This window comes from Coregonus clupeaformis, chromosome 13 (assembly GCF_020615455.1).
Source record: "Coregonus clupeaformis isolate EN_2021a chromosome 13, ASM2061545v1, whole genome shotgun sequence".
NCBI classification, from domain to species: Eukaryota; Metazoa; Chordata; class Actinopteri; order Salmoniformes; family Salmonidae; genus Coregonus; species Coregonus clupeaformis.
The window spans coordinates 27,357,246-27,384,743 of record NC_059204.1 but is presented as its reverse complement, the minus strand read 5'-3'; the positions used below and the strand labels follow the sequence as shown (position 1 = coordinate 27,384,743).

At 42.9% G+C, this 27,498-nt stretch overlaps 3 protein-coding genes across 8 annotated transcripts in view; all 3 read left to right on the top strand.

The window, feature by feature from the left end:
* Positions 1-726: 726 nt before the first annotated feature.
* LOC121578996 (inverted formin-2-like) lies at positions 727-7,328 on the top strand. Its single transcript, XM_041893277.2, has 12 exons — positions 727-942; positions 1,640-2,121; positions 2,310-2,371; positions 2,680-2,782; positions 2,896-2,981; positions 3,168-3,268; positions 3,409-3,479; positions 3,651-3,758; positions 3,878-3,948; positions 4,239-4,356; positions 4,724-4,888; positions 5,071-7,328. Exons 1-12 carry the CDS (start codon positions 861-863, stop codon positions 6,772-6,774), a joined length of 3,153 nt encoding a protein of 1,050 aa, XP_041749211.2. The 5' UTR covers positions 727-860; the 3' UTR covers positions 6,775-7,328.
* Positions 7,329-7,626: 298 nt separating this feature from the next.
* LOC121580000 (rho-related GTP-binding protein RhoG-like) lies at positions 7,627-10,847 on the top strand. Its single transcript, XM_041895067.2, has 2 exons — positions 7,627-7,766; positions 8,467-10,847. Exon 2 carries the CDS (start codon positions 8,499-8,501, stop codon positions 9,072-9,074), a length of 576 nt encoding a protein of 191 aa, XP_041751001.1. The 5' UTR covers positions 7,627-7,766; positions 8,467-8,498; the 3' UTR covers positions 9,075-10,847.
* Positions 10,848-16,122: 5,275 nt separating this feature from the next.
* LOC121580001 (transcription initiation factor TFIID subunit 1-like) overlaps positions 16,123-27,498 on the top strand; it is a 51,321-nt gene continuing 39,945 nt past the window's right edge. For all 6 annotated transcript variants that reach the window (XM_045224322.1, XM_045224319.1, XM_045224318.1 and 3 more), the window contains exons 1-2: positions 16,123-16,418; positions 16,641-16,755. In XM_045224322.1, coding sequence (XP_045080257.1) covers positions 16,642-16,755 — 114 coding nt within the window. In that variant the 5' untranslated portion in view covers positions 16,123-16,418; position 16,641. The remainder of the gene's footprint in view (positions 16,419-16,640; positions 16,756-27,498) is intronic.

The window sequence follows — 27,498 nt, the reverse complement described above, 5'->3', positions numbered from 1 at the left end:
TACTGAGAATGTTATTATAGTTGAAGTGTTCTGTTGGTTCTTTCTGTTGTCAGAAAACTTTGAACATGATCACTGCCAGTTTAAAGCTTTTGACATATGGGAGTAATAATAAATGTTCCACACTGCAATCTTCACTGCAATGTAATTACATTTTTGGAATTACATTTTTTGAATGTGAAATAATGCTTTCTTCATTGACATGCAGATATAGGTGAATAAATGTATGGTTGAAATTCGGGCATTGAAACAATGACCAAAAAATATGAATTTTAACTCCGGAAAATACTTTATCAAACTCTGGAAAAGACGTCAATAGTAATTTTGCTCACTGGGCTGTCATGAAAGCTATCTGAGGTCAGCTCCATTTCAATAGTCTACACAGTACCGGGTCACTTGAAGGAATCCACTGCACATTGCCTCACATAACATGTATATAACAGGTGCTTAATATCACATATACCATTAATATTATGAGCAATGTGTTTGTGAGTTATGATAAGATATACTGCCCAGTGCCTATCCATATCCTATTCCCTGTCCTTTGGCGACTGCACAGGCAAGAATATATTTACATTAAAGTGTTTTACTGCTACTCAGGTGATTGATTTAAACTTTGAGAGGATCAAGATAGTGCATTTGTCAGAAGTTGATTTGGTTTAGAAGATAAGAAGAACTCCAAGCTCAGCGGTGCGTCCTACTCAATGATGGGGAGGGGTAGCCTCATTTACGTCAGTGCGTCTGGTTCGAGTGCTTGGACAGTCCGAAAATGTTAAAGCGTTCCTGGAGCAACACCGCATATCTGCGCACGTATGTGGATGTAAATATGTTTACGATGGAGAGATGTATTATTGGTCAAGATAATGATTCTAAAAGCAGTACACATCAGAGTAAATAGTGGAATTACATCGCTGGAGGCAACACTGAATGGCAGCCCCCCAAAATGTAAGTTGAATTGCTCTATTACAAATTAGGCTATACAGTATATTGGATAATGTCGGTTAATGAAATGGGGAACTGATATCAGGTGCTTAGAGATATATTGACAATATATTTGTTATGGTGAGTGTTATGATAAAATATTAGCATGACATTTATTTTTAGCACGATAGGCTATTTTATTCTTGCTATATAATTCCTGACAACCAGTCTGAAAAGTTGCCATTTTAAATGTAAACTCACTTTTTGATTCTAATAGTAGGCTAATATGTAGCCCAACCGGCCGGCAGATTGCGCTATTATTCCTTTACATCGTTTGTCATAGCGCCATCTGCCGGCCGGTTGGGCTAGCTAATATGCTTGGGGTCATAATCTTGCTATTTGAGAATGCTCTTGCGGCGAGAGGTGCTTGCAAGAGGAACATTTTGAAAGATGGGACTGTTATGTTTCCAACAATTATCTTCATCCAGCAAAGTGTGTCAATGACAAATGTAGTAATTTCAAGGAGATAGTTAAGCTTTTGTGTGTTTATTGTCTACATTTTACAGATGATTGAGGTAGCTAGTTGGAGAGTTGCATTGTTGTAAATATGGCGTAGTCTACTATTATTTTTCTACGTAACTCCTATCTCCATTTTATAGACAGTTGGGCTGGCAACAACCACATCTCCAATAACTATATTCTTGTTCTAACTTCCGTACAGATCTCTGGCCCTTCAATGAAGCTCCACTGCCCAACTATTGTGACCCTAGAAGTGAAGTGACCTACATGGATCCCCTATTTGAGCTGTCATCACTCTCTCCCCCCACATCCACCCCACCCTCATCTATGTCCTCTCCACCTCCCCCAACCATGTCTCCCACACCACACCCAACCATGTCTCCCCCACCTCCCCCTCCCATCTCCCCACCACCCCCACCTCCTCCACTGCCCTGTGGCCTCCACAACAGTCGTGATGTCCTGCAACGGTCCAAGTTACGCAACCTGAACTGGGACCTCATTCCGAAGGAGAAGGTAGAGGGCCGTCAGAGTGTCTGGAACAGTCCAGATGAGTTCCACTTCGACCTGAGCTCGTTGGACGAGCTGTTTGGACAACAGAAGAGGTCTCGGCCCCCCAAGAAGGACTCCAGTTTACGGCATGGTCTCAGACCCATTGGCTCCCCTCTACGCAATGCACCTGAAAAGGTCACTGGTATCCATATGTAAATGGGAAGGTTTAGCCATGTCTATTAGTCTTTATTGTAATGAAAAGTGTATTCCAGGTGTGGTGCTATTATCATACTGCGGGTTGTTTCCTTAGAGAATGATTGGGGTGTGGCTGTATGTTGATTGTTGTTCTGACTGTTATTCTCTGTCTTTGTCTGAACCTGTAGGTATCACTTCTGGATGGGAAGCGCAGTATGAATGTGGGGATTTTCCTCCGGCAGTTCAAGAGGTGGGAGAGTTATTTTACCCTGATGAAGACAGCTTGTCTGTCGAAATGTTGGTTATTAGGTTATTAAATGATTGCATCTGAGCTCCTAGAGTGTGCAGCTCTCTCTTTTTCTTTTTCAAGTGAGATATTTTAAACCCACTTTAATCAGGTTTGCAAAATAATGTCACTATCAAATAAATGTTTAATGTCATCCCTGGCATGTAACATGTCCCTGGCCTAACAAGCATTAGAGACAGAGGTATGACGTACTGTATAGTTTAAAACTAATCATGACTGTTTGTAACTCATTATAACTAATTTCTTCACAGTGCAGTCAGGGAGATAGTGGAGGACATCAGGCAGGGGGCTGGGCAGCACTATGGGAGTGAGATGCTCAGTGAACTGTGCAAAATGCTGCCTGAGACGGAGGAGGTACTGTGGAGTTGTGTCTGTCTCTCCATATCATCTGTCTGTATTTAGTGGTTTTTATATCTACATGTTTTTTCTGTCCTACAGTGTACTAACTCATGTGTCCTGTTCTGTAGGAGAGGCGTCTGAGGGCGTACCGGGGGGAGCGTAGCCATCTTGAAGACCCTGACCTCTTCATGCTCCTACTAGTGGAGGTGCCCAGGTGATTAAACATATTTTTGGTGTTTGGTCATCATCCTACTCCTACCAGAAGAAAATGCTATCAAATCCTCCTTATCTAATTTCTCTTCCTGTCTTTTGCATCCCCTCAACTTGTCCCCATTTTCTCTCATTTAAGCTGTTTGAAATGTGGGTTTTCCAATACTCTCCTGTTATTTTCCATGGTCAGTTATCGCTTGCGTCTGGACGCCATGATCCTGCAGCAGGAGTTTGACCCAGCCTTATCTTCTCTGTGTGTGTCAGCACGCTGCTTGGTGTCTGCAGCCACAGGTGAGGAGACAGCATTAGCCAGAGGGATTGAAATGTGTTTTTCCCAGATTCCTGAACTTTCTTGTGAGATTTCTTTGACTTGCATGTTGATTTTATCTTAGACATACTGTAAATTACTATCCCCTCTCTCTCTTTCTTAGAGCTTTTGAGCTGCCCAGAGTTGCACTCCATCCTACGGCTGGTCCTGAGGGCAGGAAATTACATGAATGCCGTGAGTAGCAGTCATCTGGCACCTAGACAGCCAATGCAGCCAGACAGGCTGATTTATTGATTTATTGACAACCAATCTTCTCTCTTCTTTCAAAATGTGTTGAGTGCATGAGTATGAATGAGTGGGAGGGAGTGATCTGATCTTGTCACACCTTCTGACCTTCATCAATAGGGAGGTTACGCAGGCAATGCTGCTGGGTTCCGCATCGCCTCTCTGCTCAAACTAGCTGACACCAAAGCCAACAAACCAGGCATGAATCTGCTGCATTATGTGGCCATGGTAAATATCTGCTAAATATTTCACAAATGGATGTTAAAAGGTTTCTCCAACACTCCTGCTACTAGTTCTACTTGGGTCTCACAGAAATAAAATAATACAGTATGTCTGTCCCCTCTCAGGAAGCCTTTAGGAAAGACCCAACCCTGCTGTCCTTTCCCGTCAAGCTGAGCCATGTGGGTCTAGCCTCCAGGTCAGTGACACACTGAGGATGTTATGAGTGCTTAATGACAAGTTGCTGACATAGTTCTCACATGCTTGAAACAGAAAAGAAGCAGCATTACATAACATTGTGTTTTTGCATGTTTTAGGGGTTTACCCACGTACTCAATGATGTTGATTGATTGGTTGGTTGATTGATTGGTTGATTGATTGAGTCATTCATCCATTCATTCATTAATTCATTCAATCCATTGTTAATAACAATGTTAGGTCCTTTTACATCAGACTAATCTCACCTTACTGTTCTCTCTCACCCATCAGACTGTCTGTGGATGTGGTGCAAGGGGATCTGTCTCAGTTGTGCATCAGACTAACTGGACTAGAGATGAGAATTCAGACTGAACCTGCTCTCCAACAGCAAATGAAATCCTTCCTCCAGGTAAGTGCTTCCTGTAAAATACGTGTCAAACTCATTTCGCGGAGGGCCGAGTGTCTGTGGGTTTTTGCTCCTCCCTTGTACTTGATTGATTAATTAAGGTCACTAATTAGTAAAGAACTCCCCTCACTTGGTTGTCTAGGTCGTAATTGAAAGGATAAACCTAAAACCTGCAGACGCTAGGCCCTCCATGGAATGAGTTTGACACCCCTGTAAAATAATGAATAATATCTCAAAATAAGACCGCAGGACTGCCACTTCAATGTTTCAGAAAGGACCTTAAATTGCAAGTAAATTGATGGTAATTTGGACCAACAATCATAAATTGTGAAAGGTGATTTGCAAGACTTTTGTTGTGGTCTGTTGTCAGAGTGCTGAGGGGAGGCTGGAGGAGGCAGAGGTGGAGGTGGAGGCTCTACTGCAGGCCCAACAGGACCTGATGGACTTCTTCTGTGAGGATGATGTCACGTTCAAGCTGGAGGAGGCCTGCAGCATCTTTTACTCCTTCAACATTCGCTTTCAGAAAGCTGTAGAGGTCAGCACCTAAGCAGCATCTGTTGGTGTTTAACCATATTTTCACTTCTCCCATTGATATGAATGAATATTTGTTTGCTACAATAATGTGTGCTGGTTGGCAAGACCTCCATTGACACACTTTTATTTGCCCTAAATGATTCTGTTCATTCCAATTTGATAACTCTTCTGATTGTGTTTCAGGAGAATGCAAAGAGGGAGCTTCAGGAACAGAAGCGAGCAGAGAGGGAGAGGGAGAGGATGGAGAGGGACCGGAACAGGACGGTGAGACGTCGCTCCATAGCCACCTGTTCAGCCCTGGAGGTGGGACTCGGGGACACCCAGGAAGAAGACCTGGAGAGCACCCTGGAGAGGAGCCTCTACCACACCTGGCAGAGCCGGCACAACGTGCGAAGCCCAGACAGCCGACTACGTGCCATGAGTCCAACCTTACACAACTTACTGGAGAACATCAATGATGATGATACTACAGAATCATGTGACACACCACCACCAACCCTTGCCCACTCACCACCACCACCCCAGACAAAGCCTCAGCAGATTGTGTCTGCTCCCCCCTCTGACCCCACAAACAGTATGTCAGCCCAGCCTGCCCAGGAGACCACCCCTCCGGTAGACAGACCACAGTCACCTCTGGAGAGTGCCCATCTGCTGAGACGTGTAGCATCCAAAGTGGTGACCCAGCAGGGCAGTCTACAAGAAGTGTCTGCCCCAGACAAACAGCATGACACAGCCTCTGCCCAACTCACCACCAAGGGACAGTCACAGAAGCCTGGGGAATGGGAGCGTCTGTATCCATGCAAGGGAGACACAGTAGTGTGTCACACTCTTGTGACTGGCCTATGCTCCTATAAGAACCTGACCCCAACACAGCCCTGCGAGGAGCCCATGGAAGGATCCCACTGCTGCTTACGGTTGAGGGACAAGCAGGAGCAGGACAGAGCGGCATCACCCCAGATCCACAGAGCGGCAGCACCCCAGGTCCAGGGGGACAACGTGCAGGACAAAAAGGTGCGCACACCAGCTTCTGGGCTGCAGAGAACTATGCCCAGGAGTAGGGCTTCCACACCCTCCGCAAGCCCCACTTCCACCCTTTCCTCTACTGCCTCTGCCATCCCCACTCCCACAGCCTCGGCCATCCCCAAAATGCAAGGCAGGTCAGAGGCAGCCTCCACATGGTCCTCACGTCTCCCTCTCAGGAACTCAATGCGTTCCCCAACTCCAATCACCTCCAGAGATCATAATGAGGTCAGACCGGAAGGGATTGTTAGGGAAAAAATGCAATTTCTGAATGAGCAGACAAAAAAAAAGCATCCACTTCGTCGACTACTAGAAAAAGCCAAACCAAAGGAGAAAGAGAGAGAGAAGGAGAAGATAAAGAAGGAGGAAAGTGAGATGGAAAGGGAAAAGAAGAGGGAAAGGGACAAATTAAGGGAGCGTGAGAAGGAGAGGGAGGGAGTGAAAGAGGAGAGGGAAAGTGAGAAGGTAAAGCAGAAGGAAAAGGAGAAGGAGAATAAAAGAGCGAAAGAGATGGAGAAGGTCAAGGAGAAAGAGAAGGAGAAGGAGAGGAAGATGGCAAAGGAGAAGGAGCAGATGAAAACTAAGCAAAAGGGACGGGAGAAGGAAGTCAAAGTGGAGCCAGTGATGGAGTCAGCTCTGTGTGTGTCCAAGCCGCTGCGCCTGCACCCTGACTGTCATACCTCTCTGCCTCGCCGTGTCTTTCAGAGCTCTGTGACCACCAGTGCCAAGGTCATACGCTGTGCTGTCATTGCTGCTGTGGCTGTGAATAAGGACAGGAGCAGCCAGTCCACAGTCCCAAAGACTGCAGTTACAAAGCTACCTGGCCCCAGGTCAAAGCTCCCAACTCCACTATCCATGTGGAAGTGAGTCTGCCCACACCCACCCAGTCTGTGACCCAAACATACATTAAAAACCCTCAGATCTGATATGGAGAGATGCCAATAGGGAATCAAGAATAGTACCTTTATTTTTAATATCACACCTCATTGGCTTTAGCTAAGTAAATGATTTAGTACTGAAAATGTGATAAATATTATAAGGTAGGTAATAAAATAACTCAATGGGTCCTCTCAATTTACCTGGAATAACGAAAGTAGGCAAAGGAAAGGAAAAAGAATGTATGGATATGGTGGTATACAGGAAGTTGTACTTAGGGATATTCAACAAGATGCTTGAATATGGAGTGATAGCGAGAGAGTGGGCGAAGAGGGGATAAACAGAGAAGGATCTGGTCAGGAATAAGACCCACTTTTATGAGTTTTGAAGTTCTCCATATTTCAATTGAGAGATGGAGTGGTGCGGTGCTTGTAGGTGACTGCATCATTGAAGATGCATTGAGAGTTTATTTACATTTCTTACCATGCATTTCTGTGTCCCAACTGTACACAAAACAATAAAACCACAAAAATGTTATTTTGTCAGTGATCTTTCAGTTGTGTTTCAATTCAATTCAGTGTGGCTTTTGTTAAATAATTGTGACCAACTCACTCCTCCACTGTACACAGACTGTACTGTAGCAGCTAGCGACTACAACAACCAGAATAAAATACTATTTGGGCAAGAATCCCCGGATGAAATACTTCTGATACAACGACGAAAGGCGGGCGCCCCCATTATTTAAAAAAAACAAAAACAAATGTGCAATGCACTTTCCGAACTGTGAAATGCAGCAATACGCAACGAAGCGTCTCGCCTGCCGGAAAACCACACGAAGAAGAAGGAGAAGGAGACGGAGAAGGAGGAGGAGGAGGAGGAGGGCGCGAGTGCGAGTCAAGAAGCGGTGGGGCAATTTATCAAGATAACCTGACTTTCAGCTCAGTTAGCCAATGGGACATTTCAACATCCATACTAATTTCACTGTGAGTTGTTTTCTTAATTGAACCCGGTTAAAGATTATTTCCAAGAAGGTATTCGTGTTCTCGGCCAATTTTACAACCTAAATTGACGTTAGCTTGTAGCTATGGCTAGCTTGCGCTAACCCTAGCTAGCTAAAGTTCAAAGCTAGCTACGGAAACACAAGCGCGTGCTAAGTGGCTAACTAGATAGAACTTTGAGCCAACTAGCGTTAGCAATCGCCGTTTTCCTGGCGGATAACTAGCTAACTAAAACCCTGGGCTGTACTGCATGTACACACACGTTTTATTTTCATTCAATTATACTAGTATGTTTGTGTACTTAGCCAAGTAACTAGTTAGTGCAACTTTCTTCTAGTTAACGATAAATAAAGTTAGCTAGCTGTTAACGAGCTAAATAAGTCAGTTAGCTAACTTAGCAGAAGTTGCGAGCTAATGTTTTGCTATCAGTTTGCGTAATGCATTTCACGTTAGCTAAATTATTTATAATGTTGTTATATGTTTTGACTTGTGTATTGGTAAGCACTGTCTGCCTCTGTCTATCAAGGACCAAATTGAAAATAAGTGTTGCAAAACACGTTCATGTGTGTTATCCTCTGAAATCACTGACTACTCAATCTGTCTACTTTGAACAATTTATGATCAGCATTTCATGGTCATATTTCTCCCCTTTCCTGACTATCTCTCTCATTGCCCCGTGTTTCAGGCACCCTAGTCGCCAGTGTGGATGTGGGAAGCATGCAGACCATAAAGTGTGTGGTGGTGGGCGACGGTGCTGTTGGTAAGACTTGTCTTCTCATCTCCTACACGACAAACGCCTTCCCAGAGGAGTACATCCCCACCGTATTCGACAACTACAGTGCCCAGATAAGTGTGGACGGCCGCGCCATCAGCCTCAACCTGTGGGACACGGCAGGCCAGGAGGAGTACGACCGCCTGCGCACGCTCTCCTACCCCCAGACCAACGTCTTCATCATCTGCTTCTCCATCGGCAGCCCCTCCTCTCATGCCAATGTACGACATAAGTGGCACCCAGAGGTATCCCATCACTGCCCCGGAGTTCCAGTGCTGCTGGTGGGCACCAAGAAGGATCTGCGTGGAGATGCAGAGGCGGTGAAGAAGTTGAAGGAGCACGGCCTGGCCCCCACAAACCAACAGCAGGGCAACGCCTTAGCCAAGCAGATCGGCGCTGTCAAATACCTGGAGTGCTCAGCTCTGATGCAAGACGGTGTGAGGGAGGTGTTTGAAGAGGCCGTGCGAGCTGTGCTCTACCCCGTTACCAAGAAAAATGGCAAGAAGTGTGTTCTGTTATAACTATGTGCCTAGACTGTAGGGGGACTGGGGGAAGAGACTCACACGATTGGTGCTGCCATTTTGGCTCCCAATAGGCCTTCCACGTTCTAACCCTCACCACTGTTGGCTTTGCCTGGCTTCTATATTAATTGATTGTTTGTCAAGAGGTCCTCTCCACTAAGATGTGGTTTTAATTGATGCCACCAACCTTCCTATGGATTTTTTGTATCTCTGAAATCAAAACCACAGCGAAGATGCTAAGGGATTTCAATGGTGCCTTCTCAGCCACTTGCTGCCTTGTGTCCTCACCAGCTGCATGTTTAAGAAGATTACACATGATTTGACCCCTCTTTGCTTTTCTCCTTCATCAGGCCAGTCTTGTAATGTGTTGGACCTTTTCTGTTAACCTTGGCCTTGTTTTCATCTGATGTGATTCATAGGAATGTTGTGTGTGTCAATCAGTAGCCACTGTTAAACATTATGTTCATCCCTCTGTGCCATTACAGTAATAGTTGTAGTGTCCCACACCTTTGCTCTTATTGCAATAGGGTTGTCAATAAGAGAGACGGTTTGCCTCTAACATGGTTCATAAGCCAGGGTCGCAGGATATCTACCGAACTAGCCTTGCTGGAATGAGACAAGCAAGGGTGTATGTATGACACTGTTCTAATCAGTGTGCCTGTGTTCAGGGTGACAGTCTGTCTCCTATTGCTCTTTCACTTACTTGCACTCCTTCTCTCGCTTACTCTGTAAAACCATGAGCTTGCCATTCCACACAATGCTTTATTGTCAAAACAAAGTCCTGATTGTGTCAGAGTGAATACAGATTTGGGTGTCTGCTAAGTAAACAGATGTCCTAAAGATTAATCTTATATTTGTATCGCTGGTGGGACAAGTCAGGAAGCAATAATTTGATGAGTGATCACTGAGACCCCCCCCTCCCCAACCCCCTCCCCAAAAAGTCTAACTTCTCAGTCAATTGACCTGCTTATGAGTAATAATCTTTATTTTTTGTCTGAAGTCAAACAGAAACCACAAGTAGAATGTATTTTATGTTCTATTGTAACTGACATCTGTGCTGAATAATGCTACACATTAGGATGTCATAAAAAAAATCCTGTACCGTTTAGCGTTACTGCCCTCATTGAGGTACGTACATGTGTTGAAGGTACCACATATCAGCAGTAATGCTGCTCATTCATGGCTAACTGTTAACTTATCTAAGTGTAATGGCAAGTATGTATGTATAATACTGCAACAGGAGCTGCAATCCTAACAGTTACTTATGTTGCATGGGCATGCTAGTTGGAGAGTGGAAGGTATGGGCCTACATGTTTACCCAAACCACTCTAGCAGGATTGTTTTCAGTGCCTGGTGGTATTATTGGTATGAATGGTTCTGTCGTTTGCCTCGTCCCTTTGTGATGTCATATGGGACCTGTAATGAGTTGATGTGCAGCTTCTGTACTTAAGGGCCACAGGGTCAGCTGGTTTTTCCCATCTGACAGCAGCACTGAATTGAATTTGAAGTATTGCATTTTAGGTATAATTCATAGTAAATATGCTGACTGAACAATACATGTGGTGGAAACCTGCAGAGTCTGTAGCACTTGAGAAGTAAAGTTGCACTTCCTCTGTGTGGAAATCTTTGCCTTCTGAAACAGATGGAATGAATTCCCCCCCAACACTGACTGATAACAGATGGGTTCTGGTGGAATGTAATAGTTTTTTTAAACAGGTAACCTGCTATGACATGTACATCTAATTGCCAAAATAAAGGAAACACTTGAGTAAATGAGGAGTAAAAGTACAGTCGGGGTCAAAAGTTTTGAGAATGACACAAATACTAATTTTCACGAAGTCTACTGCCTCAGTTTTGATGATGGCAATTTGCATATACTCCAGAATGTCATGAAGAGTGATCAGATGAATTGCAATTAATTGCAAAGTCCCTCTTTGCCATGAAAATGAACTTAATCCCCCCCAAAAAACATTTCTACTGCATTTCAGCCCTGCCACAAAAGGACCAGCTGCCATCATGTCAGTGATTCTCTCGTTAACACAGGTGAGAGTGTTGACGAGGACAAGGCTGGAGATCACTCTGTCATGCTGATTGAGTTAGAATAACAGACTGGAAGCTTTGAAAGGAGGGTGGTGCTTGAAATCATTGTTCTTCCTCTGTTAACCATGGTTACCTGCAAGGAAACATGTGCCGTCATCATTGCTTTGCACAAAAAGGGCTTCACAGGCAAGGATATTGCTGCTAGTAAGATTGCACCTAAATCAACCATTTATCGGATCATCAAGAACTTCAAGGAGAGAGGTTAAATTGTTGTGAAGAAGGCGTCAGGGCTCCCAAGAAAGTCCAGCAAGCGCCAGGACCGTCTCCTAAAGTTGATTCAGCTGCGGGATCGGGGCACCACCAGTGCAGAGCTTGCTCAGGAATGGCAGCAGGCAGATGTGAGTGCATCTGCACGCACAGTGAGGCAAATACTTTTGGAGGATGTCCTGGTGTCAAGAAGGGCAGCAAAGAAGCCACTTCTCTCCAGGAAAAACATCAGGGACAGATTTATATTCTGCAAAAGGTACAGGGATTGGACTGCTGAGGACTGGGGTAAAGTCATTTTCTCTGATGAATCCCCTTTCCGATTGTTTGGGGCATCCGGAAAACACCTTGTCCGGAGAAGACAAGGTGAGCGCTACCATCAGTCCTGTATTATGCCAACAGTAAAGCATCCTGAGACCATTCATGTGTGGGGTTGCTTCTCAGCCAAGGGAGTGGGCTCACTCACAATTTTGCCTAATGAATAAAGAATGGTACCAACACATCCTCCGAGAGCAACTTCTCCCAACCATCCAAGAACAGTTTGGTGACGACCAATGCCTTTTCCAGCATGATGGAGCACCTTGCCATAAGGCAAAAGTGATAACTAAGTGGCTTGAGAAAAAACAAAACCTCAATGTTGGGTCCATGGCCAGGAAACTCCCCAGACCTTAATCCCATTGAGAACTTGTGGTCGATCCTCAAGAGGCGGGTGGATAAACAAAAACCCACAAATTCTGACAAACTCCAAGCATTGATTATGCAAGAATGGGCTGCCATCAGTCAGGATGTGGCCCAGAAGTTAATTGACAGCATGCCAGGGTGGATTGCAGAGGTCTTGAAAAAGAAGGGTCAACATTGCAAATATTGACTCTTTGCATAAACTTAACGTAATTGTCAATAAAAGCCTTTGACACTTATGGAATGCTTGTAATTATACTTCAGTATACCATAGTAACATCTGACAAAAATATCTCATAACACTGAAGCAGCGAACTTTGTGAAGACCAATACTTGTGTCATTCTCAAAACCTTTGACCACGACTGTATATTGAAAGCAGGCGCTTCCACACAGGTGTGGTTCCTGATTTAATTAATCAATAAACATCCCATCATGCTTTGGGTCATGTGTAAAAATGCCCAGTTGCCCATTATTTTGGCTACCAGGGCTAGAAGAAGAGATCTCTGTTACTTTGAAAGAGGGGTCTCAAAGGAGGAGAGGGGATTTAAAGGATGTGTGTGTGTCAGTCACCAGATCTCAACCCAATTAGAGATACTGGAGCGGTGCCTGAGACCGCATTTTCTACCACCATCAACGAAACACCAAATTATGGAATTTGTCATGGAAGAATGGTGTCCAATAGATTTCCAGACACTTGTATGAATTGAATTGAAGCTGTTCTGGCGACAGGTGGTGGCCCAACGCCCTATTTAGACACTTTATGTTGGTGTTTCCTTTATTTAGGCAGTTACCTGTATAACAGGTTATAAAGGTTAAATTAAGAAGTGCAATTTTGTTTTGTATTTTTTAAGTAGGCCTACATATTCCCTTATGTCTTTGGCGCTCAATGCCATTCTGTACTGCAGACTAAAGAGGCTTGGTTGTGGTATTTATGATCCAAAAGAGACATTTTGGCATTCATTTTATAGTCCATTTAATTCCAGATACAAGTGTCATGGTCTTTACCTTTATGTGTAAAGACTCAACTTGATTATATATTTTTGATTTAATCCTTTTTTACAATGAGAAGTCAATGTGTAGTTACAAAGAATCACATGCATTACCTTTACAAAGAATTACTTTGATAAGATGTTTACCCATTTTACATTTACATTTTAGTCATTTAGCAGACGCTCTTATCCAGAGCGACTTACATTTTCTTAAAATTATATAAGCTTAGTAATAAAAGGCAATGTAAAAGAGTGGGCACCAATTTCTTCAATCTATTGATGTGTTGTCAGAGCAGTTGCATCAAGGAAACATCACCTGGTAATAAAACTACTTGCATAGAAATAAAATAAAAAATTGCTCTCATACTTACAAATCACTGAAATGCTCGGTCCTGTATGGTACAGTGAACCCAAACCATAGATTTGGCATTACCCAGATTTGCCCTGCTGCACACAGCCATCGTTTGAATTGGTTGCTGTTTGTCTATCAGTGTACAGATTGACTTCATGAAAAGGCACATTCTAGCATTAGGTACTGCCAAAAACTCAAGTTTGGCCTTTTTAAAATCTATTTTACCTGAAAGGGATGACTTAGCATAGAAGTGCCTCAAATGAGTGTGCGGTTTTTTACTCAAGCACTGTGGAACTTGATTTGTGAGTTAATGTCATTTTAACTGCAACCAAACCCAATAAATACCAAATAAATGCAAATGTTTACATTTGTGTGTATTTCATCTTTGTTCTGTTGTATACAGTGTGTTCAGAAAGTTTTTTTTGTCACTGGCCTACACACAATACCCCATAATGTCAAAGTGGAATTATGTCTTTAGAAATGTGTACAAATTAATTAAAAATGAAAGGTTGAAATCTCTTGAGTCAATAAGTATTCTACCCCTTTGTTATGACAAGCCTAAATAAGTTCAGGAGTAAAGATTTGCTTAATAAGTTGAATAATAAATTGCACAGACTCACTCTGTGTGCAATAATAGTGTTTAACATGATTTTTGAATGACTACCTCATCTCTGTACCCCACACATACAATTATCTGTAAGATCCCTCAGTCGAGCAGTGAATTTCAAACACAGATTCAACCACAAAGACCAGGGAGGACCAGAAGGGCACCTATTGGTAGATGAATAAAAATGCTTACATTGCACAAAAAGCAGACATTGAATATCCCTTTAAGCATGGTGAAGTTATTAATGACACTTTGGATGGTATATCAATACACCCAGTCACTACAAAGATACAGGCGTACTTCCTAACTCAGATGCCGGAGAGGAAGGAAACCCCTCAGGGGTTTCACCATGAGGCCAATGGTGACTTTAAAACAGTTACAGAGTTTAATGGCTGTGATAGGAGAAAACTGAGGATGGATGAACAACATTGTAGTTGCTCCACAATACTAACCTAATTGACAGAGTGAAAAGAAGGAAGCCTGTACAGAAATATGCATCCTGTTGAAACAAGGCACTAAAGTAATACTGCAAAACATATGGCAAAGCAATTAACTTTTTGTCCTGAATACGAAGTGTTATGTTTGGGGCATATCCAATACAACACATTACTGAGTACCACTCTCCATATTTTCAAGCAAAGTGGTGGCTGCATCATGTAATGGGTATGCTTGTAATCGTTTTTTCAGGATAAAAAATAAATGGAATGGAGCTAAGCACAGGCAAAATCCTAGAGGAAAACCTGGTTCAGTCTGATTTCCACCAGACACAGAGATTAATTCACCTTTCAGCAGGACAATAGCCTAAAACACAAGGCCAAATCTAGAGTTGCTTACCAAGAAGGCAGTGAATGTTCCTGAGTGGCCGCATTACAGTTTTGACTTAAATCTACTTGAAAATCTATGGCCTGAAAATGGTTATCTAGCAATGATCAACAACCAATTTGACAGAGCTTGAAGAATTTTGAAAAGGAAAATGGGCAAATGTTGCACAATCCAGGTGTGGAAAGCTATTAGAGACGTACCAAGAAAGACTCACAGCTCTAATCGCTGCCAAAGGTGCTTCTACAAAGAATTGACTCAAGGGTGTGAATACTTATGTAAATGACATATTTCAATCAATCAATCAATTTTATTTTATATAGCCCTTCTTACATCAGCTAATATCTCGAAGTGCTGTACAGAAACCCAGCCTAAAACCCCAAACAGCTAGTAATGCAGGTGTAGAAGCACGGTGGCTAGGAAAAACTCCCTAGAAAGGCGATTTCTGTATTACATTGTCAATACATTTGGAAAAATTTGACAGAGCCAGCAAGGGGAAGTCACCATAAAAAGAAAAAAATAACACTTTCAATATAGTCTGTGACATTTTCAATATAGTCTGTGATTTTGTTTTACAGTTTGCTCAAAGCCCACAACAAAAGACAGAGAGAGCAACTGCAGCGCATTCTCATTGAACAATCTTACATCCTCCCTTGCTGCGCCACCACTGTACTGCAGGTAGCCTAGCGGTTAAGAGGTTGGGCCATTAACTGAAAGGTTGCTGGTCGAATCTCCTAGCTGACTAGGTGAAAACTATGTGGATGTGCACTTGAGCAAGGCACTTAACCCTAAGTGCTCCTGTAAGTCACTCTGGATAAGAGTGTTTGCTAAATGAAAAAAATGTACACAAACATCTCATTGTCACTTTACTTGGTGAGATGGGCATGGCTGACTGGGCTCTTGCCCTGGTGGTTGGCACACAGATGCTTAGTGGGAACAATAGGACAAATGTTGCAAGACACTGTCATAAAGGCAGTGACACCTCAAGCCAAGGATATTTGCTGTCTTTCTCAGACCAGTGAGCTTGGTTACTTCTTAAGGGCTAGGAGTCAGGTCAGGTCACATAAGGTAACAACTTGTTACATCAGGTAACAACAACACTAGTCTTGGTCACATCACGTATGTCAGTGTTCTACTGCACTTTTTTCACACAGTCAGTGGCTTGCATTGAACGGCCCTGTACAAAAATAATGAAATACACTATCCTGTAGGTGGCGACAAATCACGCGCCAAGGTGAAAACAACTGCTGGAGGACCATCCTTTATGGGGCGGAAATGAATTATACGCACGCGCATTGAACAATCTCACCAGTGTTGGTTGGTGTTGTCTGCATTGACTACATTTAAAAACAAATGAAACCATTACATTTTCTTTCGAAATAACGGTTCTGTGAATTACTTTAGACTACGTGCAAGTGTTCTCACCATTTTCCCGCGTGTTGATAATGGCGTAGTGAAAGGACATCGCATAGGGTGTTATGGCTAACGTTAGCTTGCTACGCTAGCTGCAGTTTGGGTCCGAGGATATTATCAAGCTGCCCTCAACCCGAGGCCAACTGGTCTTCCTAACTGAGTAAAGTAAAAGTAGCGCAAGGTAAGATTAAACCCTCAACAGACCTTTTTTTTGTTGCATGCATACAACTCCTGTCTGTCATTCCGTCCCATTTGTTGTGATCATGCATGCATGGATGTCATTGCCACCCCCTTTAACTGTTTTCCATCTCTCCTGACAAGTAAGGACTAAATAAACAATGTAAGAGAGAATCGACGAATCTCAGATTGATATGAATAATTGAAAAGTACATTTCTCTCTCAGGATGTCGGACTCAGACAGTGATGAAGACCAAGACCGCCCCTTCTCTCTCACTGGCTTCCTCTTCGGGAACATTAATGAAGATGGTCAGCTGGAGGGAGACAGCGTGCTGGACACTGTGAGTGACTATTTTGTAACAAGAGGAAAGCACTCTGCATAGTGTGCAAAAAAAAACACAACTGTTTTGAATGCATACACTAAAGCAGGAATGGGCAACGTAATGGGGGGGCACCAAAAATCAGAACTCATCATGAGGGGCAGCATTGGCTCACGGGTCTGCATACCCACACCCATACCCACATATGCAGTCAGAGCCGGCCCTAGTCTTTTGGGGACCCGGAGTAGAGATGTGACAAATAGAAAAAAATGATTAACTTTTAAACTGACATTTAAAAAAATCTGTTTTCGATTAAAAGGCTTTCAATCTTTTGATACAATTCCATGTGAATTCACAATGCAGCTGTGCTGCTGCCAGCAACGGTTTGGGTCTCACGGTGCATCCCTTTCAGATGGTTAAGCATTGCACCTGTACTACCATTACTGTACCTCAAATCCACCTCACAAAGTTTGTATTTCCTTCTCATTTATCTTGTCAAAGTATTGCCATACAGGACTTCACTACTGTCGCTTGCCTTTCTCTGCCATTTTTCAGACGGTTAACGACGATGACATAGTAGTGGAGAGTCGACTCCAAAATAATTGATTCCTCGACTCCAGGTGTTGACTCCCATTTCTTAGTGTCAAGATTCCAGTCCGCTAGGAATCGACTCCTAAGATTCAGTATTTTTGGAACGGAAGAGACCAGTGCTTGACTTGAGCAGGAGCTCATCGGAGCTGAGTACTGGTACCTCACATTTTCTACTGCTTTAGCTCACGTTCCTCTTATTTATTTAATCTTAGCCCAAAAGTATTGTGGAGCACCTGCATCTAAATGTAAACAGTACCGGCGCACAAAATGAGCACCTGCACCTATTTCAGTCCAAGGTAAGCACTGGAGGAGACTAATTAGTTGCCGTACTTCCGAGAACACAAACACTTGCATCTTTCATAGTGCGCTAGCGGGGGCTGAAGAGAGAGGGGAGGGGCACAGTATGGGCAGGTCGGCCACCAGGCATACAGTCAGAACCATGCACTAGGCCAATCTATTGGCAATCAATAGCTACAGTGGGGGAAAAAAGTATTTAGTCAGCCACCAATTGTGCAAGTTCTCCCACTTAAAAAGATGAGAGAGGCCTGTAATTTTCATCATAGGTACACGTCAACTATGACAGACAAATTGAGAATTTTTTTCTCCAGAAAATCACTTTGTAGGATTTTTTATGAATTTATTTGCAAATTATGGTGGAAAATAAGTATTTGGTCACCTACAAACAAGCAAGATTTCTGGCTCTCACAGACCTGTAACTTCTTCTTTAAGAGGCTCCTCTGTCCTCCACTCGTTACCTGTATTAATGGCACCTGTTTGAACTTGTTATCAGTATAAAAGACACCTGTCCACAACCTCAAACAGTCACACTCCAAACTCCACTATGGCCAAGACCAAAGAGCTGTCAAAGGACACCAGAAACAAAATTGTAGACCTGCACCAGGCTGGGAAGACTGAATCTGCAATAGGTAAGCAGCTTGGTTTGAAGAAATCAACTGTGGGAGCAATTATTAGGAAATGGAAGACATACAAGACCACTGATAATCTCCCTCGATCTGGGGCTCCACGCAAGATCTCACCCCGTGGGGTCAAAATGATCACAAGAACGGTGAGCAAAAATCCCAGAACCACACGGGGGGACCTAGTGAATGACCTGCAGAGAGCTGGGACCAAAGTAACAAAGCCTACCATCAGTAACACACTACGCCGCCAGGGACTCAAATCCTGCAGTGCCAGACGTGTCCCCCTGCTTAAGCCAGTACATGTCCAGGCCCGTCTGAAGTTTGCTAGAGTGCATTTGGATGATCCAGAAGAGGATTGAGAGAATGTCATATGGTCAGATGAAACCAAAATATAATTTTTTGGTAAAAACTCAACTCGTCTTGTTTGGAGGACAAAGAATGCTGAGTTGCATCCAAAGAACACCATACCTACTGTGAAGCATGGGGGTGGAAACATCATGCTTTGGGGCTGTTTTTCTGCAAAGGTACCAGGACGACTGATCCGTGTAAAGGAAAGAATGAATGGGGCCATGTATCGTGAGATTTTGAGTGAAAACCTCCTTCCATCAGCAAGGGCATTGAAGATGAAACGTGGCTGGGTCTTTCAGCATGACAATGATCCCAAACACACCGCCCGGGCAACGAAGGAGTGGCTTCGTAAGAAGCATTTCAAGGTCCTGGAGTGGCCTAGCCAGTCTCCAGATCTCAACCCCATAGAAAATCTTTGGAGGGAGTTGAAAGTCTGTGTTACCCAGCGACAGCCCCAAAACATCACTGCTCTAGAGGAGATCTGCATGGAGGAATGGGCCAAAATACCAGCAACAGTGTGTGAAAACCTTGTGAAGACTTACAGAAAAGTTTGACCTGTGTCATTGCCAACAAAGGGTATATAACAAAGTATTGAGAAACTTTTGTTATTGACCAAATACTTATTTTCCACCATAATTAGCAAATAAATTCATAAAAAAATTTTTTTCTCATTTTGTCTGTCATAGTTGACTTGTACCTATGATGAAAATAACAGGCCTCTCTCATCTTTTTAAGTGGGAGAACTTGCACAATTGGTGGCTGACTAAATACTTTTTTTCCCCACTGTATATCTCGCAATGGAATGCTGTATTTCGCAATTTCTTGGCTTGCAATGTCTTGCAACTTCAGTAAAGCAGGGCCTATCATCAATGAATAGGCTAGGATATTGAGATGAGCGAGATGCGACACTTCGCTCTCACACAGTCACACACAGTATCTGTGCATGTGCACGGGTTTGCTTCACACTGTTCACAGCTTGGTAGCCAGGGAATCAAAACAGCAGAGAAGTTGAGCGTCACGCTTCAAAGCTCTTAGTTGTTGCGGAAATTGACCCACTATGCGGTTTACTTTCTGCATCTACGAAAAATCTTTCTTAAAGTTAATCAATCAAATTTCAATCAAATTGATTTATAAAGCCCTTTTTATATCAGCAGATGTCACAAAGTGCTTATACAGAAACCCAGCCTAAAATCCCCATAGAGCAAGCAATGCAGATGTAAAAGCATGGTGGTTAGGGAAAAACTCCCTAGAAACGCAGGAACCTAGGAAGAAACCTAGAGAGGAACAAGCTCTAAGGGGTGGCCAGTCCTTCTGGCTGTGCCGGTTGGAGATTATAAGAGTACATGGCCATTAAGTACAGATCGTTCTTCAAGATGTTCAAACGTTCATAGATGACCAGCAGGGTCAAATAATAATCAGTGGTTGTAGAGGGTGCAACAGGTCAGCACCTCAGGAGTAAATTTCAGTTGGCTTTTCATAGCTGAGCATTCAGAGGTCGCGACAGCAGGTGCGGTAGAGAGGGAGGGAGAGAGAGAGAGGGTCGAAAACAGCATGTCCAGTGAACAGGCCAGGGTTCCATAGCCACAGGCAAAACAGCAGAAACTGGTTGAGCAGCACGACCAGGTGGACTGGGGACAGGGACAGCCAAGAGTCTTCAGGCTAGGTAGTCCTGAGTCATGGTCCTAGGGCTCAGGTCCTCTGGGAGGGGAGAGAGGGAAAGATCCCAATTTCGTAAAGAAAAAATATGTTCACACCCCTAGCCCTAAGCGACATTTGTGAGCAAACACATTTGAGCTTCCCCCCTCTTGACAGTGGAGAGAACAAATTGAAGTTTTAGAGTTAGTTTTTCATGCATTCTGCTAGTGTTGCACGGTATACCGAAACTTCTGTACTTTTTCGATACTAGAACATAAAAACGGTTCGGTACTCACATTTGTATTACTTTCTATACTGATATGATGAGTTTATCTGGTATCAAGTAATTCAGGATGCACGAAAATATTTAACACTTAGATGGAGAGTTGATACAATATGTATTTAATAGATATGGTACCGGGTTCGTATAACAAACGGCACATGCTTTACCTCTTGTCATCCGAACTCCTCAACAAAGAAAACCTTTCAGTTTATATAGCCCTTCAATCATTTCTTCAACAACTTCTGGTAACCATCAGTTGGCACTCCCCACTCTGATGGTATCACCTTGTACCCAAGTCAGTATATTCCATCTATCAATCATTCTAAGATAAACACGAGTAAGCTCCCTCGACATACTAGAATCCTTAGCATTCAGACTCTAACATATTTAACTTTGTTCCTACAACACTGTGAAAAGACGTCATATCATATACTTCTGTCAAAATGTGTCTCACATATCAACTCTATCAGCGCAGCCGATGTCCCCTTATAGCGCAAGACGCACACTGTGCCTGCTCCACTTACTCATTGCTAGCCTGCACTGGGAGTCTGGGATGCATCATGTTAGCTCCCCACTCATGCAGCACAGAAGTTAACACAGTTGAATAATGTAACACGGCATGTAAAAATGTCGAAACTGTTATTACTGTTTACAAAACAATGTCCATACAGATGAGAACACTTACCAATGCAACATGATACCGCCGGTAGCTTCCAGCTTTGTAGTTTAACTTTCCTTGCTAGCTTACAGCTGAAGCGAACATCAATTCACTACCCTAGTACTTTGTTTGTGATAATACAGTGAGGGAAAAAAGTATTTGATCCCCTGCTGATTTTGTACGTTTGCCCACTGACAAAGACATGATCAGTCTATAATTTTAATGGTAGGTTTATTTGAACAGTGAGAGACAGAATAACAACAAAAGAATCCAGAAAAACGCATGTCAAAAATGTTATAAATTGATTTGCATTTTAATGAGGGAAATAAGTATTTGACCCCTCTGCAAAACATGACTTAGTACTTGGTGGCAAAACCCTTGTTGGCAATCACAGAGGTCAGACGTTTCTTGTAGTTGGCCACCAGGTTTGCACACATCTCAGGAGGGATTTGTCCCACTCCTCTTTGCAGATCTTCTCCAAGTCATTAAGGTTTCGAGGCTGACGTTTGGCAACTCAAACCTTCAGCTCCCTCCACAGATTTTCTATGGAATTAAGGTCTGGAGACTGGCTAGGCCACTCCAGGACCTTAATGTACTTCTTCTTGAGCCAATCCTTTGTTGCCTTGACCGTGTGTTTTGGGTCATTGTCATGCGGAATACCCATCCACGACCCATTTTCAATGCCCTGGCTGAGGGAAGGAGGTTCTCACCCAAGATTTGACGGTACATGGCCCCGTCCATCGCCCCTTTGATGCGGTGAAGTTGTCCTGTCCCCTTAGCAGAAAAACACTCCCAAAGCATAATGTTTACACCTCCATGTTTGACGGTGGGGGTGGTGTTCTTGGGGTCATAGGCAGCATTCCTCCTTCTCCAAACACGGCGAATTGAGTTGATGCCAAAGAGCTCGATTTTGGTCTCATCTGACCACAACACTTTCACCCAGTTCTCCTCTGAATCATTCAGATGTTCATTGGCAAACTTCAGACGGGCCTGTGCTGTATATGTGCTTTCTTGAGCAGGGGGACCTTACAGGCGCTGCAGGATTTCATCCTTCACGGCGTAGTGTGTTACCAATTGTTTTCTTGGTGGCTATGGTCCCAGCTGCCTTGAGATCATTGACCAGATCCTCCCGTGTAGTTCTGGGCTGATTCCTCACCGTTCTCATGATCATTGCAACTCCACGAGGTGAGATCTTGCATGGAGCCCCAGGCCGAGGGAGATTGACAGTTATTTTGTGTTTCTTCCATTCGCGAATAATCGCACCAACTGTTGTCACCTTCTCACCAAGCTGCTTGGCGATGGTCTTGTAGCCCATTCCAGCCTTGTGTAGGTCTACAATCTTGTCCCTGACATCCTTGGAGAGCTCTTTGGTCTTGGCCATGGTGGAGAGTTTGGAATCTGATTGATTGATTGCTTCTGTGGACAGGTGTCTTTTATACAGGTAACAAGCTGAGATTAGGAGCAGTCCCTTTAACAGTGTGCTCCTAATCTCAGCTCGTTACCTGTATAAAAGACACCTGGGAGCCAGAAATCTTTCTGATTGAGAGGGGGTCAAATACTTATTTCCCCTCATTAAAATGCAAATCAATTTATAACATTTTTGACATGCGTTTTTCTGGATTTTGTTGTTGTTATTCTGTTTAAATAAACCTACCATTAAAATTATAGACTGATAATTTCTTTGTCAGTGGGCAAACATACAAAATCAGCAGGGGATCAAATACTTTTTTCCCTCACTGTATGCAAACCATAATGCAAAATATGCTGATTTCACAGCTGATTGCAACCAAAAACTTTATTCATTCACTTAATCTGTCTCTCTGTCACATCGTTCCATCAGCCAAAGGTTATCTATTTCCTCAACGAACAGTCAGTATTTGTGAATAGGGCTCTGACAGGTCGCACCCCTCTTGCCTCCTGAATGACATTACTGGTTAAAGAGACAGCGCATACTTTTATAAAATAAGCTTTCTATGCTAATGTTGTTGATCAGTACAATAAAATAAGTCCCACATGAAAGAGAAACAGATTGTTTGTCATCTGTATCCCCGTGAAATCAGCCAAAACAAGCTCAATAACTCAATGCATGCACACACTCCTATTGGATATGCATTCATCTGTATGGTGGATAGGCTAGGCTACATCTTGATTTACCCAGTTTATCAATACAGATTTACCATTCAAATAAATTATTACTATTATGTTATGAAGTTAGATTGGTAAAAATAAAGTCCAATTGATTGTATAATTGATTCATCAATGCATACATGGCTACATCGCAAACAGAGAGCGCAAGTGAAGAGGGAATTATGGCTCTAGGCAGAAGCTTTGCTTTGGCGTTTCTGATTTTATTCTACAATTCAAATATGGAGATTATCCCAAACTCCCGTTACACCTACACCGAATGTCGTGGATGGAAATCTTCGCTTTCATAGTGTGAACTTCAGCCATGAACAACTTTACCGGCACCTGATATCACCTTTCCTATGGGAACAGCTGAGCCGCGAGGGGAATGTACACAGGAAACGCTGCAGCGCAGCTGAGACTGGTGTCAACCCCAACAAGCTGCTTGTTACTTTCAGTCTGCTACTCTGTGGCGATGTACACCCCTGTCCTGGCCCAAACACCACAAAGCAAGCTAAACAACTATCCCCAAAATATTTATATTTTATTCAACTTTGTTCAATTGTATTCTTCATACTATAAAATAATTTAAAATAATGCCACGGAATTCTAAGCAAATCTTGTCTGCTAAATGTACTAGTGTAGCCCACAGCCATTTGGCATAGCCACATCAGGACCTAACATAAGGACAACTCAGAGTATGCTATTCTGTTCTTCTATCATGCTTCTTTAGACCTGTCTAAAATAAATAATGGATTTATTGTGAAGGTGTAGGCTATATTACATGGATTTATTCGACTTTCTAAAATGTAGATGTTTTAAAGGTCTGCATCAGTGGCTTGTAGGCTGTGTGTGGAAGCCAGGAGATGTTGAATGTGTTTATGTTAATTAACGGTCAATTACCGTGAGACCGACAGTTATTTGCTTGACAATCACCTGCTGACGAAATTTCATGACTGCCACAGCCCTAGCTCCGATGACACAAATTCGAATCAAATTGCGGTCAAGGAAATGGATCACTTCCGAGATCTTAGAACTCATGAGGAAAAGGGATTGCTACCTGGCCAAATTCAAAAGGACAAATCTACAACAAGATTATGATGCTTATATTAACTGTAGAAACCAGGCAAAATACAAAATGGATAAGGCCAAATCCCAACATTACATAGACGCTGTTAATGACAACTTACATCAGCCTCGTAAACTGTGGAACATTGGCTCAAAAACTCCCCAGAAGGTAAAATCCTGTAGTATTGACCTGGAAATTGATGATGTTTTATGCTATGACCAGGCAAAGGTTGCAAATTATTTTAACACATTTTTATCACTTTAGCCTCAAGAAGTTACCAACCTGCCCTGGACACTATGGCCAGTCTTTCATTAACAACTTTTACCATAGCAAACGTATCACAAATTATTTTTTGGAGCTGTGCATGGTAACAGAGGACAACGTTTCCAATCTACTATGCTTAATGAGCACAAACAAAGCAACTGGGCTGGATAACCTTCCTGCAAGATTAATAAATGATAGTGCTTGTGTCACTGCTAAAATGATAACGCATATTGTAAACCTTTCTATTAGTAGGGGTACATTTCCCAATGATCTCAAAACAGTCAGGGTGGTTCCGCTCCACAAGAAGAGCAGTAAAACAAATGTAGGAAACTACAGGCCTGTGTCGATCCTCAGCACCTTATCCAAAGTTGTTGAGAGATTCGTTTTTTAATCAACTTGAGGGATACCTGCTCAAGCACAAACTTCTTTATAAACTCCAATCTGGCTTTAGAACAGCTCATTCCACTGATACTTGCCTTATCCACCTTTTTGACCACATCAAGCAGGAAAGTGAGAAGGCGAACTATACAGGTATGGTCATGTTAGACTTGCAGAAAGCCTTTGACACTGGACCATGATATTCTCCTGATGAAACTGAAATGCATGGGTCTAAATGATGTAGCAGTGAATTGGTATAGGTCTTTTCTGACCAACAGAACACAAGCGTGTCATGTTGGTGATGTTCTGTCAGAGGCCAAAGAAATATCCTGTGGAGTACTGCAGGGATACATTTTAGGGCCTCCCTTATTTCCTATATACATCAATGATATGCCAGATACAGTAAAGTGCAAACTCCTGCTTTATGCTGATGACTCAGCCCTACTGGTATCAGGGAAGGATACAGTTTACATAGAGGAGACCTTGAGTAAGGAATTTCATCATTGGTTGACTGACAACAAATTGTCGCTACATTTGGGAAAAACTGAGTAGATTTTGTTTGGAACAAAACGTAGATTGCTTAGGGCTGACAAGATAAAGGAAAACTGTGCAGGCAAGGAGATTGAATCTAAAACAAGTAACTTATCTTGGTGTATGCTTAGATCAGTTCCTTTCTGGAGACCTGATTGCTGCTAAAATTATTTCTAAAATGGCGAACAAATTGAAATGTTTATATCGTAACACTAGATATTTTAACATCAAAGTTAAAAAAACTCCTTGTCTCAACCTTGATATAGTGTCATTTTAATTATGCCTGCTCTTCTTGGTATAGTGGGCTATCAAAACATCTGAAAAAGAGAATGCAGGCCATGCAAACTAATGTTATCAGGTATACAGTGCATTCGTAAAGTATTCAGACGCCTTGACTTTTTCCACATTTTGTTAAGTTACAGCCTTATTCTAAAATGGAGTAAATTACATTGCTATGAGACTCAAAATTGAGCTCAGGTGCATCCTGTTTCCATTGATCATCCTTGAGATGTTTCTACAACTTGATTGGAGTCCACCTGTGGTCAATTCAATTGATTGGACATGATTTGGAAAGGCACACACCTGTCTATATAAGGTCCCACAGTTGACAGTGCATGTCAGAGCAAAAACCAAGCCATGAGGTCAAAGGAATTGTCCGTTGAGCTCCGAGACAGGATTGTGTCGAGGCACAGATCTGGGGAAGGGTACCAAACAATGTCTGCAGCATTGAAGGTCCCCAAGAACACAGAGGCCTCCATCATTCTTAAATGGAAGAAGTTTGGAACCAACAAGACGCCTGGCCAAACTGAGCAATTGGGGGAGAAGGGCCTTGTTCAGGGAGGTGACCATGAACCCAATGGTCACTCTGACAGAGCTCCAGAGTTCCTCTGTGGAGATGGGAGAACCTTCCAGAAGGACAACCATCTCTGCAGCACTCCACCAATCAGGCCTTTATGGTAGAGTGGCCAGACGGAAGCCACTCCTCAGTAAAAGGCACATGACAGCCCGCTTGGAGTTTGCCAAAAGGCACCTAAAGACTCTCAGACCATAAGAAACTAGATTTTCTGGTCTGATGAAACCAAGATTGAACTCTTTGGCCTGAATGCCAAGAGTCACGTCTGGAGGAAACCTGGCACCATCCCTACGGGGAAGCATGAGTACAGGACATCACAAGGCTTCTTCTGACTGTTCTATCTGTCGTAGTCCATGTGGTGTCAAACGACATCAGGAGGGCTAGCTCGGAACATCTGAAAATGTATTTTGAAGAACTGATTTTAGCATTAAAAGACTCCAAAATACAGCCAATCAATTCAGGTCCAGTACATTCGTTTTGCCGCGGGTGTGAAAGATTCAGCAGGCTACTGGCATTACACATCTGGCTAAAAGATTACTGTAGCTCTGTTGGAATCACTTTTATAGATAACTTTGACACCTTCTGGTTGAGAGAATGCCAAGCGTGTGCAAAGCTGTCATCAAGGCAAAGGGTGGCTATTTGAAGAATCTCAAATATAAAATATATTTTGATTCGTTTAACACTTTTTTTGGTTACTACATGTTATTTCAAAGTTGTGATGTCTTCACTATTATTCTACAATGTAGAAAATAGTAAAAATAAAGAAAAACCCTTGAATGAGTAGGTGTTCCTAGGGGCGTTGGCAGACACAATGTAAGTAACTTAATTATGTCCCCCTAATTGGCCTGAAAACCTCTGTAGGATCAACAGCTATTGTATGCTAGTAGGAAGACCACTGTGTGCCGCTCACCCTGCACTATCAGCTACAATATAAATAACATGAGCTAGTCTACTTCTGATAAGCTTCCCAGTAAAGCATTAAAAACAATCAAGCAACCCAGAAAAGTGCTAAAAATAGCCCATATTAACATATGCAGCCTGAGAAACAAGGTTCATGAAGTCAATAACTTGCCTGTAACAGATGACATTCATATTCTGACTATCTCTGAA